The sequence below is a fragment of the Zosterops lateralis genome, assembly GCF_965231275.1.
Source record: "Zosterops lateralis genome assembly, chromosome: 3".
NCBI lineage: Eukaryota > Metazoa > Chordata > Aves > Passeriformes > Zosteropidae > Zosterops > Zosterops lateralis.
Window position 1 is genome coordinate 64,099,259 of NC_139764.1, and position 18,564 is coordinate 64,117,822.

Here is an 18,564-nt window from a genome sequence, read left to right on the forward strand (position 1 = left end):
GCCTGGCCGCCTTCAAAACTGGCTGGAGGCGGCCGGAGCGGCGCTGGGAGGGCCGGGAAAGGCGCCGCGGCAGCCGCACACCCTCGTAGCCCACAGAGCGAGGGAAGGCAGAGCCGCCCGGGCTCGCTCCTCCCGCTGGCGGGGAGGGGAGGGAAGGGGAGGAGCGCCCCGGCGGGAGGCGGCAGGGCTGAGGGCGGGCCGGGCTGAGGGGGCGGGCCGGGCTGAGGGGGCGGGCCGGGCCGGGTGGCGGGAGCCTGCACTGAGGGCGGCGGGGGGCAGCTCTGCCCGGCCCCGGGGCCCGGCGCGGTCCCGCAGCCCAGCAGCGCCGGGGCGGAGGGTTCCCTGCCCGAGCTCAGGAGCCGCGCCCCGTCCCGCCTCGCCTGGTCCGCGATGGGCTTTTCCCGGGGAAGGACAAAGTTTCCCGCCCGGCGCGGCGCGGTGTGACCGCCCCCTCGCACAGGGCCAGGGCCGGCAGCACGATGGTGCTGAGCGCGGAGCAGGTCAGCCTCATCGGGCAGGTGTTCGAGTCCTACGTGCTGCAGCACCACAGGGACGAGATCACGGGCATCCTCAGGGAGGCGGACGAGCAGGCGCACTACCCCGTCGTCGTCGACGCCTTGACGCTCTTCGAGACCAACATGGAGATCGGGGAGTATTTCACCGCCTTCCCCAGCGAGGTGCTCCCCGTCCTGGACAGCGCCCTGCGCCGGGCCGCGCTGGCCGCGCTGCAGGAGAGCGCCCAGCCCGCAGGGCTCAGCCTCAAGCACAACCTCCACGCCAGGGTCTCGGGTGAGTGCCGGGCCGGACCTCCCAGCCAGGACTGCCATCATTCCTTGCCTCTGCAGGGGAGCTCCGAAATTTCCTTACTCTGTAACAAACCATTGGGGCGTCATGGGATGGGCAAGTTTAATTCTTGCCGTTTCTTTGTTTGAAGAAGTAGGGGATCCTTAGTGTTTATTAAAGGACACGTGTTTATTAAAATCTTAAGTGTTTATTAAAGGACACGTGCAAACACGTGGATGTGTGCAGAGCAACTCCCAGAAGAAAAGCTGTGGCCATCCCCACTGCCCTGTGTGCAGTGTTTGGTGTCTCTCCCTGGGTCAGGGCTTACACTAAAGCATTTCCAGGGCAAAGACTCCTCAAAGCAGCAGCTGCTTGCATTATTTCTTTTAGGCAGAAGGTATAGAGAGAAGAAAAAGACAGACCTGGGAAAAACTTTTAGGGAAAGATACATAGTTTCCAAGTTTTAGTGCAGGAACTTCCTACAGTGGCAGTTGGCTCCCAGTCCTTACTGGCTCCAGCCATCTTCCAGAGGAGGCAAAGTCTAAATTTTGAGTTGTCTTGTAACGATTTCATCCAAAACTGTTGAATTTTATGCTTAACTCTTATAAAATTGCTTGTCATAAAGTTGGAATGAACTGTTGGAAGGTGTGATTGTTAGTGGAGGATTCAGTAATCTTTTCGCTGCAAGATGATATATCATTATTCCTTATTATTGGGAAAATTTTAGTAGCTTTGAGGTTTGCTAAATGCGGAGTGCAGGTTCTGGAGTTGAAATATCTTTTTTGCCTGTTGTGGGAAACGGGGTCAGCAGTGGCACTGTCCCTTCTGGTCATTTCTGATCACAACAATTTGGAGCAATAGTCTGCAAAGCCAAGAGCCGGCAGTCTGTGTTTCCCTCCCGTGCCCTGTTGAGGAGTGGCTTATGATCATTCAGTCTTTTGTCAGCGTGAATTTGGATAAATCACAGTTGTTAAATAGGCCTGTGTTTCATTCCACTGGTTTCCGTAAAAGTGTTGTGATGACAACACACACATCAGAAGTATATTTAGCCTGTGGTGTTCAGGTGCTGAGGAGCTTGTACACAGCTGCTGAATGTGTGAGGTAAAGGGATGGCCTCTGTGCTGTACTGAAATCTGACTTTGGGCACCTTCCTGTACCTATGAAAACTTTCCTCCCAGTGTTCTGAGATGCATTTACATCATTCAGGGCTTCAGCATGAAAAAAGACTCCCAAGTATGATTATTTGAAAAGCTGCCAGGAAGTATTAGAAGGAATACAGCAAGGAGAGATGATCTCTGCATGAGTAGTGGTGTCTTTAAGACATTCCTTTCCCTTTTATCAGCCTCTTGCTGGAGCTGATCATTCCTCCCACAGTGATGTTTTGTCTAAATATTCCCTTATCAACCTCCAGCAAAATTAGCCCCCTTGATCAAATAGTTTTAATAACTGATAAAAGCAAGCCTGACTGATCATTGACAGAAGAATTCAGTCAGCAGACTCACAGATAATTCCACCCCTGAGCTGGAGAGAAATTGGTAAAAAACAGGGGGAGTTATCCTTGAGAGATCCAGCAGGGTCAAAATAACATCCGTCCACAGAATTTGGTTAATGTTCTGTACCACCGAAGGGCTCACTGCAGAAGAAACAAAAGAAATAACCTAAATTTTCTATAGCCTTTTTTCCACCCACATTTTCCCATGATACTGTTACCTTTTCAGTGGATGATGAGCTCTGATTACCTTCAGGATTCTCATCTTGGAGTGCCGCTTCCCATTCCCGGGTCAGATAAGGAGGGAATGAGTGCACTATTCTTGCTGGGAGCAGCAGGCAACAACCAGGAGTGTGGGTGATGGTATCTGTGTGTCAGGCTTGGAATTCAGTGAGGAAAAGTGATTTTGCATACACCAGATGTAAGAAACAATCTCAGCACCTTCTACCAATATGGACAGAGCATCTAGGGATTCAAAAAAGGATTGAAGGAGTGTAGATATGCAGTAATTAATAATGAATGATTACCCTGCTTTCACTGAAGAAAGTAAAATACAAAGTTCATTATCTGAATTTTAGTATTGTAGGAATTTGTATAGCTTCTGCTTTTCACTACAGATCCATGAAATTATTTTTCTTTACTTATCATTAGCTTGAGTACCACTGTGTCTGTTACTGAAAGCCAAGCTGCTTCTGATATTTTCTAATAGCTTTTTTGTGACTAATGCAATAAAGTTGATTCAAAAAGGCACATACTCAATGAAAGAGTTTGTCAAGCAGTCTAGTGTGATCAGAATGAAGGCTCTTTTTGTCACATTAAGATTGTTGTCTCTTCAAAATTCACAGATGATCATCACATATCCTGACAACAGCGCTGCAGCTCTCTCTAGTGTAAGATGTGATGCATTTTGCAAAGCTTTTTCAGGGGCAGCAATACTGAACTAAGAAAAAAAAAGCCAAAACAGGTGGAGAAATAACGGATTTTTTTCCCCTGAACTGACTGGAAATGCAAATCTGTGGTAGAATGAAAATTTCAACAGGCTCAGTAGAACATTTAAATGGTTTTATTAGAGTCAAACAGAAAAAAAAATATTTGCAGTTTTACAAGATACTTCCTTTTCCTGATTATTTAATTCTACTTCTTCTATTTTATTCTCGTACCTTTTAAAATTAGTTTAATAGTTAAAAATATTTTTTGAACAGGAACAGAATGTCAAGTGTTGCCTAAAAGCATCAAAATGGAATGTTTCTACATGGCTGAAATAAGGAATTTGGGTTTGAAAACACTGAAATAAATATGACATCTTTTTTGTCTTTTTTTTAGCAGCCAAAGCCACTGAGAAGATTTGACCTAAACGCACAAATAGTTTCAGTCCACTTAGAAACATCATTTCCTATCAGATTTGTAGTTTTACATCTCTGTTTCCTAGCTCTATTTTGGAAGTAAAGCTAAGAAATTAATTTAAGTTTATAATAATTAGTATCTTGTAGTTCATGACTAATTTCTGAACAGGCAATATTTTGCTCAGGTGAGCATTTCAAAACCATTTATTTTTATAAAGACTTTGTAGGTTGTTCAGATTAATCTTCTGAGGATTTCAGCCACTGGTGATTTCAGCCCAGTGATGGGTGAACAGTGGAGCAGGATCAGCACATGACTGAACTGGCTGCTGGGGTGGAATTAAAGAAGAGCAAGTGGAAAGTGTCCTGTCACTGTGCATTTGAATGTACAAGTGAATTTGCTTTGGCTGCGTTCATAACCCCTTTACATTCTTTTTATGCTGTCTTCCTTGTGCTCGAGGTTTACTGGTTGGCAATGTGGATTTAAGGTCAAATGCCTTATGAGTTTGCTGAGACTTGAGAATTCACATAAGATTAGGAGCTACACCTGTTCAACTGAACCACAGTTAAGTAGCATAACTAAAAATTTGTCATTCAGATAAACCAGTTGTAGAATAAATGGCATCTGCAAAAAGAACATCTGAATTAATACAGATATGAGGACATCAGGATCTGCTTCCATGAATGGAAACTGTTCATGACTATTCATCCCTTGGCAAGAGTGGGGGAATAAAATGGCAACATTTTCAGCTAGTGCTCAGTGTCTGATGATTTCCACCATCTGAGGACAATGAATCACACTTATGGTACAACAGATGAAAAGTTGAATCATGTTTATGAAACAGTAATAACAATGGCTACTGTTCATTTGTCTGGCATGTTTTCTAGTCTTTCTGTTTAACTGCAATGTAAGTCCTTGTTTGGTAAGCATAGCCTTATGCTGCACATATTTTTTGTCTAACAGGTTTGCCTGTTTGCCCAGAGTTGACTCGAGAGCACATTCCTAAATCCAAGGATGTGGGACACTTCTTGTCTGTGACGGGGACTGTCATACGTACCAGTTCGGTGAAGGTTTTGGAGTTTGAGCGGAGTTACATCTGCAACAAGTGCAAGCACGTGTTTGTTGTCAAGGCTGACTTTGAGCAGTACTACACCTTCTGCCGTCCAGCAGCCTGTCCCAGTGAAGAAGGCTGCAACTCAACCAAGTTCATGTGTCTCTCTGGAACAACCTCTTCTCCTACCTGCTGCAGGGACTATCAAGAAATCAAAATTCAGGAACAGGTAAAAAAAAACCCAAAGCAATATAGACAAAAGGGGAAGGTATTAAAGTATAGATGTCTTCTGTTGTTTAAAACAAATACTTGAGGAGACCTAAAGAAGCCAGGCAACCCATCGGTCAGAGATTTCCAGTCAAAGAGAATTAAGCCAACATGTAGACCAGACTTCTGTTATTGGGTAATTCCATTTGATATTGTACAAAACACCAGCAGTCAGTGAATAGATGAAATTTCCATAGATGAAATTCCATTCCACATTGAATCCCTGTAACAGCAAATGTGCATTGCTTCCCTAAGCACTTCCTGTGCATGATGCTGATGTTCAACACTGGTTCTAAGGACTAAAGCTAGCCCAATGTTTGCCAGGGCCAGCCCAGTGTCAGCTGTGCAGTGTGGTCAGTATGTGGTGTCTGCAAATGTTCTTCCCTTCAGCCAGTACTGAACTCAACAATTATTGCATATGTGATCCTTACAGAACCTGCATATAGAATTTGTGTTTGTTTTCTAAAGGTAGCCCTGTGTAGAAGTACAGACAAGGTGAAGGAGAAATATATGAAGTTAGAAATTAAGGTCTTAAAAGTTCAGAATACCAAAAAAAAGTAAGGGAATAAAACTTTCTAGGAAATAAGCTCTATATTGCATGAACATAAAATGATTGTTTCTGACATATGGAAAATCTCTATAACTTATATTTTGTTATACTCTGTGACACACAGATCTCACTGGAAGGATTTTCAGCAACGTGGGCTTACTAAAACAGTAAAGTTAAACCAGGAGTGAATTCCCCCTGTGTTTCCTACTGAGCTCTGCAAATAACTGCATGTGCTATCAGGACTGACAGTGATGTGAACTGCCTGCAGCCATTTAGATAATACAGAAGGTTGAATTAACCTTCCTAGGCACCAGAGAGTGAATACATTTAGAATTCTAGCATGTATGACCTGTGCTGCAAAACGAAAAGGTACTTCTGACTGTTGTTCTTGTGCAGTGGATACTCTCAAAACTCTAGGTGTAAATGGAAAGATTGCTGGTTGGAACTGCGACAAGGTTGCACAGACTTCGCCCTGGAGAAAAGAAAAAGAATTACAGGAGTTACTGACACATTTATCAATATATATTTGGGTTTTCCTGGTTTTGATTTAATCCTTGACACCTAGGTGTAAACTTAATCTCTAACTGTCAAGTCATGGTTAAATACCAGAAAAATACAGAGAATATTCTCTCAGTATCTACTTCAGTGAAGAGTTGTATAACCCATGCACATGCTTCAGTACCCAAAGTCAACTTTATATATTGAGGAAGTATCTAGTAATAACTCAAATTATGATTAAAAAAAAAAGTTCAGGTCATTCAAATGACCTCTTTTAGTGAGTTTTCTTCAGCAAGATATTGAAATCACACAAGATCTACCAGCACTGAGCACCTTCTGCTAGTTTAATACCCAATCCCATTTCCATTAATATCAGCATTAAACTTTCATTGTTAAGTTCAGGGCAGCATTGACATCCTTACTGTAAATTTTGTGATAAAAAGCAAAAACTGACCTCAGTTCTAGGAAAGGACCATAGGCCGGAGCAGCTGTAAATTAAAGGCTTTTGAAAGGTGCAGTTCTTAAGAAGTGTTTTTCCTTCCCATCCCCTAGGTTCAGAGGCTGTCTGTTGGAAGCATCCCTCGTTGCATGGTGGTTGTTCTGGAAGATGATTTGGTGGACAGTTGCAAGTCTGGTGAGGATGTAGCATAGTTTACCTATGTTTGTAGCCACAAGCATTTTTAGTTTTCCATTTGAGATGAATCTCTGTCGAGTGGCTGTCAGTGCGGGGGGCTCCTCGAATGAGGTGTGTTCATCTGTCACGTTGCTGTTTCAGGATGAACATTAGCAAGGCAGCTGATGATCGTTCTAGAAAATGTCATGCACCCCCAGGTTACATCCTGACTGTTTGGCAGATCAGTTTCAATAAGTAATGTGTTGTGACATACAGAAAGTACATTAAATCTTGTTAGTGTAGAACACCAAACCTCCCCAGGAGATTGGGTTACACAGTTTGAGGTGCCCTTTGGTAGGTTGGGAGAGCAGGAAACCTGACTTCCTATCTAAGGAGTACTGCAGGTGGAGAAAGCATTCAAAGAAGCTGCTAATTGGCAGGAGGATGAATGAAGAGTAGACTAAAAATATTCAGATAGGCACATTTCCACAAGAAATTAATTTGTGGTTGTAGTTTTTCAGAACATTCCACTCAGAGTTAAAAAACAATTCTGGGGTTCATCACAAAGGTTACCAGAAGCCAAATAAATTTTGACTAATTTTTTTTTGTACAATCAACCTAATTGAAAGAGCTTCTACAGTTTACCAGGAATTTCTCTCTTCTAAAAGAGGAGGCAAGCAGAGCTATATCTTTAAGATTTCACCTCCCTCAAATAGAGGTGGAAAGACATAACAACTTCCTACCACAGACTTATTTTTCTTTTAGACTTCCAGTTACTGCAGGAAGTTTTGCTTTTGGTTGTTCGATTTTTTTTAACCTTATTAACTGTAACACAGGACCTAGATGACATTATTGTGCACTACAGCTAGCTGAAGTGTCTGCATGTCTCAAACCAGATGTTATTTTACTAATTTTTTGTTGTTACCTCTAGGAGATGACATCACAGTGTATGGAGTGGTAATGCAGAGGTGGAAACCTTTCCATGAGGGTGCACGCTGTGATCTGGAGCTTGTTTTAAAAGCCAACTATGTTAAAGTGAACAATGAGCAGCTAGCAGGGGTTGTGATTGATGAAGAAGTTCGCAAGGAATTTGAAGACTTCTGGGAAAGGCATAGGAATGATCCTTTAGCAGGTTAGTAGTTGAAAGCTTTTAAGTAGGGCACTTGATTGTATAGAGATGAAATTGGGAGTGAAAATACAGTGACTGAACACATTTTTCCCCCATTATTCTATCTCATCACCCATTCATCAAGAATATATTTTTCCCACTACAAAAATGTGAAATTCTTACTTTAATATTACAGAAGTGGGGGTGGAAGGAAGTACCAAACCTGCTGCATTGAGCTCCATTCTTTGAGCTTTCTATTCAAATCTTTCTTGGAACATTTATTAACAAGAAATGAAAAAGAATGTAAGTATCAGAGGAAAAAAAAAAAAGAAGAAAGAATTGTTTTATAAACAAGAAAGAAGAAGCATACTTCTTAGAAGAAATAGGGTGGAGGAGATCTACCTTTAGTCAGCACAGCTGTTGCCTCTGTAGTGAGAGAGCTGACACCATCTCTGCATCCCAAATTAAATTCTGTATCTTTACTATAGGGATTAGCACATCCTGTCTGTAACGTAACTCTTGGATGCCTAGGCCCTTCAGTTAGGTGCAGGGCAGCCTCCCAGTTCACAGTGGCTTCCAGAACAGTCAGTGTCAGTATGTTGCCTCCTAAACTTACCATGGTATTGAATATTCCCAGCAGTATTTGGCATCAAAGGATGGAATCTTAATGTTTCCTTAATGCAGATCACTATAGTACATTAAAAGGAAAAATTAAAGGATTCATTTTACTTCTTAATGTCAAGCACCTTGAAATTACCAGAAGTTTGGTCTGGAACTCTGTCCCTCTCCATAATCTGAGTGCCTTCTCCTTAACTCTGCAGGAGCTCAATGGACTCTTTAGGTCTCCAACCCTGAACTTTATTAGGCTGACACTCTGCCTTGTAAAACCCTGGAAAAGATTTAGTCTTTCTTCTTTAAAGACAAACAGGAGGAAAAGCAGGTGGGAACCTCCATCAAATGAGCCTGCTCACAATAAGAAAATGCAGATCCTGTCAATGTCAAAGATTCTTCAGAACTGCATTTCCTGGAAAGCAGTTTAACTGCTAGCTTCCTGCTTGCTTTCTTGCTGTTTGGAATGACAGCATTTCTTCCTTCTGCTGTTTGGAATGAGACTATTTCTTCTCATTAGAACTGTTCAGAAAGTAACTCGGGGTCTTTCTTTGAAGGCCCATTTTAATCTTTCATTCTCAGGACAATTTTTGGAAATCTGCAGGGAGCAATGTGATTTTATGTAATATTACCCATTCTGCATAAATAAATATGAAGTGGCTACAAGAAAATTGAGGTGGAAATTAGAAGGACCCTGACTGCCCAAGATGTCAGTTTCAGGCTGTTTGTCTGAATTTGAGTTGAAATTGAAGGCAGAGGTCAAATCTGACTAAGGAGTCTGATGCCACAGAATGTGTGTGTACCTGTACAGTTTTTCAAGAGAGAATGATAGGTGCTACTGCATTTTTTGTCAGTCACTTAATGAATGCTAACTCCTAACTGTGGAGTTAAATCTTGAGCTGTGCAGGGCTGAACAATGTTCTTAAAATTTCACTTTTGGGTGGACGAAGATGTGTTAATTCCTTCAGAAGACCTCCAAATGAAACACATATATCTTAAGTCATCCATTATGTGCCTATATTTTGCCAGTACCATGTACTTGCATCTAGATTTAAAACATGAAGTTAAGCTCTCAAAATGGGTCACTCTCTTTTATTCCCTAGCAATGGAAGTAACATATGGGATATAAACTGAGACCCCTTATGTGCTGGCTGGTAGTATCAGAACCTCAAAGGACAGAATTAATCCTGTCACATACCTTCCACACCATCAGCATTTTCAGAGCAGATTGAAATATTCTGCTGCTGGAAAGAGGCTGTTGTAGGGAGGAGGAGAGGAACCTGTGACACAGAAGGATCAAAGGAGAAGGAAGGTAACAATGAGGGAATGAGCACACTATGTGTGCACAGGTTTAAGGCAAAATAAGTATTAGAAGTTTTCTTAGTTTTCTGAAATGTACAACAAACCAGTTTTCGAGGGGACATTTTGAAATCTGTAAACTTCTAGATTTCATAGCTTCTACACTTTTAAATGTGGAACAAAAGAATTTGCATGATGGCATTTCATTAGTGCCTTTCATCTTGCTATATACACCATACATTCCTTAAATTGCAATAGGATTGCTTTGCTGCTTGTGATTGTGACTTATCTAACTTCTCTATAATGAAGTTTGGATCAAACAACTGCTCTAGGTCCCATTCAAAGAAAAAAAAAAAAAAGAAAAATCTCCTTCCTACCCTACTCTTCTTTCCCAAATTACTTGTCAGTTTACATGGGAGTCTCTGGGAAACCAAGTTTTAACTCTGCTGAGTTCCATTTTTGCTCCTATTTTAGGGAGGAATGAAATTTTGGCAAGCTTATGTCCTCAAGTTTTTGGATTGTACCTGGTGAAGCTGGCTGTAGCTATGGTGCTTGCTGGTGGTGTGCAGAGGACTGATGCTGCTGGAACTCGAACTAGAGGTTTGTATTGTTTCTAACGGTATCACATCCTTTGTAACAGTCATTCCCGTCCCTGTCCTCACCCACATCCCTCCCCACCCTTCCAAAATCAAACCAGTAAGAACTTGGAAGCATAATCATCCCATTTTCTTGAGTGAGAACAAGTTTTAATCAATTGTGACTATTCTTCCAAAGTCTCAGACAAGTTAAAGTGGGTGTCTAGACTTCCTCTTTCTATTTTAATTTTTCCCAAATAAAACCCAATAGAAGCAGACTTTCAGGTTTCCATTAGGTAGAATATTAAAGGCAGCTGTTTTATCTAAAACATCTCACTTTTTATTGTATAAGTGACATTTTGAAATTATTTCTAGAAGAATATTCCCAGCAGTATTTGGCATCAAAGGATGGAATCTTAATGTTTCCTTAATGCAGATCACTATAGTACATTAAAAGGAAAAATTAAAGGATTCATTTTACTTCTTAATGCCAGACTTTTCCATCTGTGATTGTCACCACATCTCACTTAGTCTTGTAACTCCAAGTTACCTGCCTGCTGATTCTCCTTCTGTTGTTATTAGATGGCAAATATGCCATGTGCCAGGTGGTACACAGGTCATAATCTATGTAGGTCATAATCATTTTAAAAAGTATGTCTCTGTATGCAAAGACAGGATTTTCAACAGCTAAACACCTAAATAAAATTATAGACTTTATATTTGAAGTTGTATTTTGTAGAAAACAATGAAAACATGTTAGAGCACTTTACTGAGATTGTAGTAGCCAAATTATTTACTTCTGTAATTTCATTGTTATGAAAATACAAAGTTGTGTAACTGTTGGCAAAGAATTAATTAAGCAAAACAACCTGCTGATTTTATTAGTCCATTTTGCAATAATTTAAATAACTGACTAGTGGAATGGTAACTAAAACCTGGTATCCTTCTGTTTCATATTCAAGAATGAGCTGAGTCTGAGAAATGAGCATTCTAAAATGTAAGAACTCATATTACAGGAAGTGTGTCAAATACCTGCTCATACTTCACAAATACTTCATTGTAAATCTTTGTGTCTAGATGACTATTAAACTCACCTTATTTATCACACCAAATAAATAGTGGAGAATTACATCTTTTAATGTATATATAGTGCTAAATTTTAGGTGAATATGACAAGTATTATTTAATCTAAGCATTTTGTGTTGATGTTTGTCTGTATATGACTGTCTACTCCTACATCACTGTTTTCCCCCAAGGTGAATCACATCTTCTGTTGGTTGGAGACCCAGGTACAGGGAAATCTCAGTTCCTCAAGTATGCAGTTAAGATTATGCCACGCTCTGTGCTGACAGCAGGAATTGGATCTACAAGTGCAGGTATGTGCTGCTCCAGCTGTAACACGTTGTCTCTTCACTCAGGTATGTTTATATAGAAGCCTTCTATGTATGTGAACATATGTGCTCAGGTTGTTATGAGCACAGTTGAAGCAGAGAACTGCTGTGGAGGCATATGAGGCCTGATGTGACTCTCTGCAGCCCTGCCCTTTGTCTGTTTCAATGAAGGATTGTGATGAGTTTCTAGCACGGAACTTCACAAGCCTCATCCAGAGGCTCAATGCTTTGCTAGCGGAGAGTGATCTGGACCTGTATTTTTAGCATTTTCCAGCTATGACAAATACGACATCTTTCCAGAGCTCAAGCTGTGTGATGAGCTAGCATCATTTGGTTTCTCCTGAACAGATAATCTCTCTTCTGTTTTCCTATGTGTTCTGTCTGGGTGCCAGTTTGATTTCTCTTTTGCTTTCTGGAAATTCACCCATGTTGAGGAATTGTTTCTTACTCATGATGATGGTTTTAAGATGGTTTCAGAGAGCAAGTGGGGTTTTCCCTTCTTTTTTTTTTCTCTTTCTTTGTTTTGTTGAATTTAGGTATGTCCCAGCTGGCTCTGAATGCCAGACATCTTTGCAAACTCTTCTGGGGACAATGTACAGGATCAGATTACCTCAGCCAATGACTATTTGAACAAATGAATATACTACTTGTATGGTCAAAATCACAAAATAATTAGGGTCAAATCCCAGTGCTTTGGGTAGCATGCGTAACTTGAATATTCCTCAGAGAGTGCTGCTTATTATTAATGCTGGGAAATAGCATTATTTGTACATGGGAGAACCAGAGGATAAATATTCCCTAGATCCACAGCTATGTATAGACTGAATCTTCCATAGCTGTGGAAGTGGAACATGATGTTGAACATATACACTCCTTGTGCAGGGAACTTGTTCTGAAACACATACGCCTCTGACTTTCCATTCAAACTGTTAACAAATAGGTCTGGAGAGAAGCCAGAGAAAATTCTGGTTTAGCATAATCTTTTCTCCACTTTTTGTTCTGTGTTAAGAATTGAGAACAGTCTGGATAATTTCAGATTTGCTAGAGAACTCACAGTGACCTGGAGTGAAACTTTGTGAGGTATTTCAATGTGACTTTGCCCATTTTTGTAAGTAGTGATTTCCTGTGTTAGTTGCTCTCAGTCTCTGATGTTGCTGTTGCTTTCTTCACCACATCTCCCTCCTATGCTTCACCTTCTATATGATCTGATTTTCAGTTCAGCCATGATGGCTGTTCAAAGACATTTCCCTGAAAACAAATATTGTACTTTATTACACTTACAATGGTATATGTGCACTAGTGATGTGTGGAGGTGAAGTTTCATCTCATTAAAGGATTGTCTTGGGCCTTTAGGTCATCTATACTTCACTTAAATATTCCTTATTTTTAAAAACTTCTCTAAGTCCCTTTTTCCAAAATCTGACAGCAGCACCACATTTCTACTTTAGAAGTCTTCAGGTCTGTTATCACAAGTGAAACTTAAGTGCCTGGCAAGGAATCTTATTAACCCTAGTTTAATTTCAGGGAATCTTTCCATGGCTAGAACTCCTGGACTAAGGTAATAATTTCTAGATCAGGAGTTTGGATGTTGTTCAGATTACTATTTTCTTTGCCTTTCCTGTGCAATGAGTGTCTTATGAATCTGCTTGTAGCTAGCTGTACCTAACATTGATTTTTGTCAACTTGCTCTCTTCTTCTGCAGAAGCTTCAAATTAGTTTGGAGATTAAACTGCTTTACTTTCCTCGTCATAATTGAACACTTTGAATTACCAGTTTCTGCTTTCCCAGGAGAGGACACTCCTAATGCACATTCTTCCCTCCAGTGTACAAATATTAAATCTCTAAGTTTCACTTTCAGCTAGTTCCTTACTGTATATAAAAAGCAGTCTGAATTGCATTTAATTGCTGGCTCTGGGATTACAGTCCACATAGGCCAAAATACACACCTGAGACTGGGTAAACCCTGAATAGCTCCTAGAAGCTGGGTCCCTCATTTAGAGAAAAGTGCCAGTATCTAACCAGCCTTAAGTAAGATTCTGTGTGAACTGACATATCCTATTCCCTTTACCCATCTGGTACTGTTTTAGGACATAAGCTATTTGACAAGCATTGAATTAGAATTCTGCATCCCAAACTGTACAATACCAGTTTTACTTGGTTTTCTGTATGGGCATTTATTTGTACCAGGACAGCATATTAGGTCATTAACATTCTCCTTGTGCCAAAATTCTCCTTATTTCCTGGTCTGCCCTAGGTATCAGGTGCTCTGAGATCCACTATGATACTTTGTGCTCCTGCTGCAGCCCATTAACCCATACAGACATGACTGGAACTGGCTTGCAGAATTTCAGAAAACAGTGACCTGACTCCTGCAGCTTAATTTGCTGTTGGGCCTCTGCTCTTTCAGTCAGGTTCCTGCCTTGCCCTGCACTTTGTTTAGAAAGTCTGTGCTGTTTTACCTGATTCAGAAAGTACGACCCAGGAGAAAATCCTGCTTTCCACCTGAAGGTTTGGAAGACCTTCATCTTTTCATCTCACCCACAGGCTCAAGTTGCCTGCTTGCTGCAAATGGACCTTACAAATGACAGTTAATTTGTTCTCTGTTTTGAAAAAATCAGAACTTTACCTCCACTCAGTGAATAAGTTTCTGAGCTTACTTGTTTTATTAAGTTGCCTTTCTTGCAAACATTTAACAGAAACTTTCTGTTTCAAATTCTCTACAAGTTTAGGACTTAAATGAGGAAGCGGGGTCCTCCCACATCTCCTTAATGACAGCTGGCAGACCAGCCCACACACAGCAACTCAAAGGCAAAATTTATTTGACCACTGTAGGACTTTGTGATCTGTAAATGGAAGATGGGGGAACCATCTGTCCCACTGTTTCATTCTGTCTACACTGGTTTTTTTACAAGCCCAGGTCATTCTCCCTGACTTGTCTCTGAGAATCACAGGGAGTCATTCAGCTACCTTTTATTTTTAGAAATTGATACACATTTTTCCATGAAGACAGAGACTTAGGGAGGCTTAACAAGATCTCTCTGGGGATTCTCACCTTACTACTGAGTTAAATAAACTGTTTTGCAGTCCCCAGAGGCACAGTGCCACTTATGCGTATTTTGAGGAGATAGTCATTAGTAAGAAAATATTTCATTTACCTCTGGAGCTTGAAATTTGCAGTGATCGAGTGGTGTGCAACAGGAACCAACACATGCCAGCTGCTGGCAGGTCTGGAGCTCATGGACATCCAGGCCAGAGTCATCCTGCTACTTGCTTGTGCATAATTGACTGGTCAGATTTCCGAAAATTCGGTTTGGTGTTGTATCCCCCTGCAGATGGATTGCTTAAAGAATTTTGTGAACTGTTTTTAGAACAGCTTGCCTAAAAATCTGGGAGACTATCAGCTGTTTCTCCAGATCTCCAATTCTGTATAACATGCCTTTCTGAGCTGTGTGACATGCACCCTTCTGGCCTCTCCTCTCAGAGCCTCTGCAGAGCCTTGCAAGTAGTGCCTTTTTGCTGTATTTTGCCATGTCTAACACTGTCCACATCATGGCAACTGCAGTTTGCTACTGCTTCCTTTCTTTTCATCAAGCCACCTCTTTTCTTCTTTCATAGTACACTTTCCCCTGCTAGGCAGGCTTCAGGTGCTAACAGCTGTCTCTCTTCTGATCCATTAGAATCCAATCCAAAGTCACTGACATGAGCTATCCAGCTGTGGTTATAAATAGAATATATGGTGTCAGTATCCTAAGGTATGCAAGACTCTTAAACTGGAGATATTTTTCCCTCTGTGTAGATCTCCAAACTGTCCCTGTGCCTTCCCTAGTTGATATAAGCCGAAGTAGTGCCAGGAAACGATTTTCCACCATAGATTCATACACTGTCCCCGATAAAGTTACTAATACAGATGCAGCCTTTAGGTCACTTTTCTCTGATCATCACTTCTACCATGGGATTGTTTTCCTGAATACTTATAATTGTACATCAAGTATTTTATTTTCTATCCGTATGTAACCTGAAAATATTTTATTTGAGAGCATGGCTTCACTGGATGTTCCTTCAACCAGCTGGGTCTCAAGCTGGAAAGGCCTTAGCTCTACAGGAATTGTATTAAACTTGTTGAAGGAATGAAATTTGAAGTTGTGATCAAATATTGTCAGACATGCCCCATCTGTAACAATGCTCCATCTCCTTTAGTTTCCTTAATTTCTTCTCAATAATGCTGTTCCCAAATGACTTTGTCCTGAGAGAGCTTACCTTGACTACCCACATGACAAAGGTATTTAGCCAAAGAGAGATGTGTCTTCAAAAATTCTGGGTTTTTCAAGTATCTTCATATCTGAAGGCCCAGTTAGGTTGGATGGGAAGTACTGCAGGAACAGTATCTTGTCATGTTGGTTGAAGGTTTCAGGTCTTACATTCTTCTAACACCTCCAGGACAGCCTTCATCAGACTTTTTCATCCTGCTGGTGAGATGGTAGGCATTTCAAGCAGTTGATTTTTGGATGGGTAACAGATGTCTTCAGCCTTTCCTTTACCATACAGTGAAGTCCCTCCTTCTTTCCACTTTAAGTTGAGGTCTGCCCCACCCTCCTAGCGAGAAAGGACAAAAGAGAGGATACCCTTATTTTGAAAGTCTGTCCCCCTTATCTTGTGGTCCACGGGAGGTTTCTCCAGTTCAGTTCAGCCAGTTCTTCACACTGCTGGTAACATGTAGCTGTTGTCTCTTGTGTAGCATGTGCATCTCCTTCCTCTGACTTTCTCTAGTCTGCAGTCACATCCATCAGGCCATGGACAGTGAGTACACAGCCATGCCCCCAAAACTGCATTAGCTAAAGCTGGAAATGTTTAAGTGTATCCTCCCTCCATCTCCTCCTTAAATGACCCCCAAAGTTCCATGTAGAAGCCTTGGGTTTGCCTTTTAAGAAAGCCTTCCTAGTGCCTCCAGCTGGCTCTTCCTTACATCATTTTTTAATGATGTAAGGAAAAAGCCCTCCATCCATATTCTCCAGCCCTGTTCTCCTATCACACAGTACAAGACCAGCTTTTAAGAAGCAGAACTGGGAACAGAAACAGAAATGGGAGGGCCTAGGAAGAAGAGTTACACACACACACTGCCATCCCTTACATGTAGTTGTCAGTTTTGCTGCATCTTCCTGGCTGGCACTGAGCAGAGCCCCCCAGCCAGCAACCACAGCAAAAATTAACCCATCAACTCCTGACCAAAACTTTTGTGGCTATCAAAATAAATAAGATAATCTGTATTCTTGCAGAGCAGTGTGCTATGGATAAGGAGTAGGATAGTTAGGTACGTGAAGGATCTGCAGCTTTCCAGACTGAAGCCAGAAGATTTAGTTAACTTTGCCCTTTTCTGCCATTTTTTCTCTGATAAATGACGACTTGCTAGGAGTATACATGCATAGCACATTTGGGGTTTTCCCTTTTTACTTCCTACCAGCATTTTCAGATGTCAGTGGATAATTAGTCTAGCTGCAGGTGGCTACCTTTCAGTCTGAGCTGACTTCCAGAAAACTGGCAGCTGAGGCACACCAAAGAAAATAATGTACTGTCAGATCATCAGATTTCTTTGTGACTTCGTCACTCCCATCTCAAGAATACAAGTGTCTTGTAAGCCATAAACTAAGTTACTGTGGTTAGTGTAGCAAAGCTCCCAGTTGCTTCATTGTTGAAGATTGGTAGTAGGGATTGGCATTTTCAGTGGAGCTTTGTAAAGCCACTGAAAAGATTAAATTTCACTAGTATCCATTTTGATAGAGCTGGAACCATTTTGCCTCCTTCAAATTCAAGTGTCATAGTAATTCGTTTGAAGGTATTGCCTGAATAAATCAGTGACTGTAAGCTGAGGGACAACTTTTTTTCAAGCTAGACATAAAAACCACACACATTTTTCATCCATGTTACCTTGTCTGATCCACTTACTTCTCTGTACACTGATAAGCATTATGACAGTCTTCTAATGGTCTGCCTGTCCGAGATGAAAACACAGTAAGAGACATCACCACTCCTGCCAGCAGAATCTGTAGGATTCCTTTGCATCTTGATGGCCTCTGCAAGTAAAGGTTTGTGGCAAGGTGAATACATCTTCAACCTTGAAATGGTAATGCTGTGATGTCAGCACTGGTTGTCTGTTCATGTGCACAGACCTAAAACCTTCAGAGACCAGGGACAAGTCTTTACCGATGCCCGACGTGCATTCTATCTTTTAATACCACTGAGTTTGTGCTGTGATATTGCCTCAAGTCTCTGGGGGACTGGAAGTTCACTCCTCAAATTCTCTGTCTCTCGAATGTGATTTTGTCAGGAAATGCAACACTCAGAATGCAGGGTGCATGGATTGCTAAGATCTGGACAAAGCTGCAAAGACCTGAGGCAGCCAGCCTCTCAAAAAGCATAGAAATGCCATTTATCTTGCAAAGATCATGAGGTAGGGTTGTTTGTCTCCAGTTTTCACCAAGCACAGCATTGTTTTTTCCTGCTAGTGGTGGGTCAGCTCTGTCCAGGCCACATCAGCGTATCAGGTAAGGTGGTGCCAAACTCTGCTCCAGCATCCTGCCACAGTTGAGCCTGAAGTTTATTGCACCCAAATTCTCATGCACAGATGACTTTTTCCACTGACAACAGAGCTTCACTTTTCCATTCCTCTAAATTGGTTTGCTGGGTGACATAATTCTGCTGACTAAATTTTGTAGTTGGTTTTGCAATGGCAGCAATAATGGTTTTGCTTCCATCACTTTGTGGCATATGCTTCTAAAAAGCCTTCATGGTACCAGTGGATGGATTCTGGTTACGGCTTGTACTTGGATCATGTTTTCATTTGAATATTCAATAGAGGCAAAACTTTGAGATACTACTACAGTAGCCTTAATTCAAGGCAGACTGCAAAAGCCTGTCAATCCTTCAGCAGGTAACTAAGTTATTTACATGCTTACATTTATGAGATATTTTAAACAGACTTATAAATAGAACATA

At 41.3% G+C, this 18,564-nt stretch overlaps 1 protein-coding gene across 1 annotated transcript in view; it reads left to right on the plus strand.

The window, feature by feature from the left end:
• Positions 1-479: 479 nt before the first annotated feature.
• Positions 480-18,564, plus strand: part of MCM9 (minichromosome maintenance 9 homologous recombination repair factor) — a gene marked incomplete at its 5' end in the record, with an annotated part of 48,179 nt that continues 30,094 nt past the window's right edge. Inside the window, 6 exon segments of the mRNA XM_083857354.1 lie at positions 480-789; positions 4,577-4,893; positions 6,532-6,613; positions 7,524-7,726; positions 10,088-10,208; positions 11,440-11,559. Of these exon segments, the coding sequence (XP_083713480.1) occupies positions 480-789; positions 4,577-4,893; positions 6,532-6,613; positions 7,524-7,726; positions 10,088-10,208; positions 11,440-11,559 (1,153 nt within the window).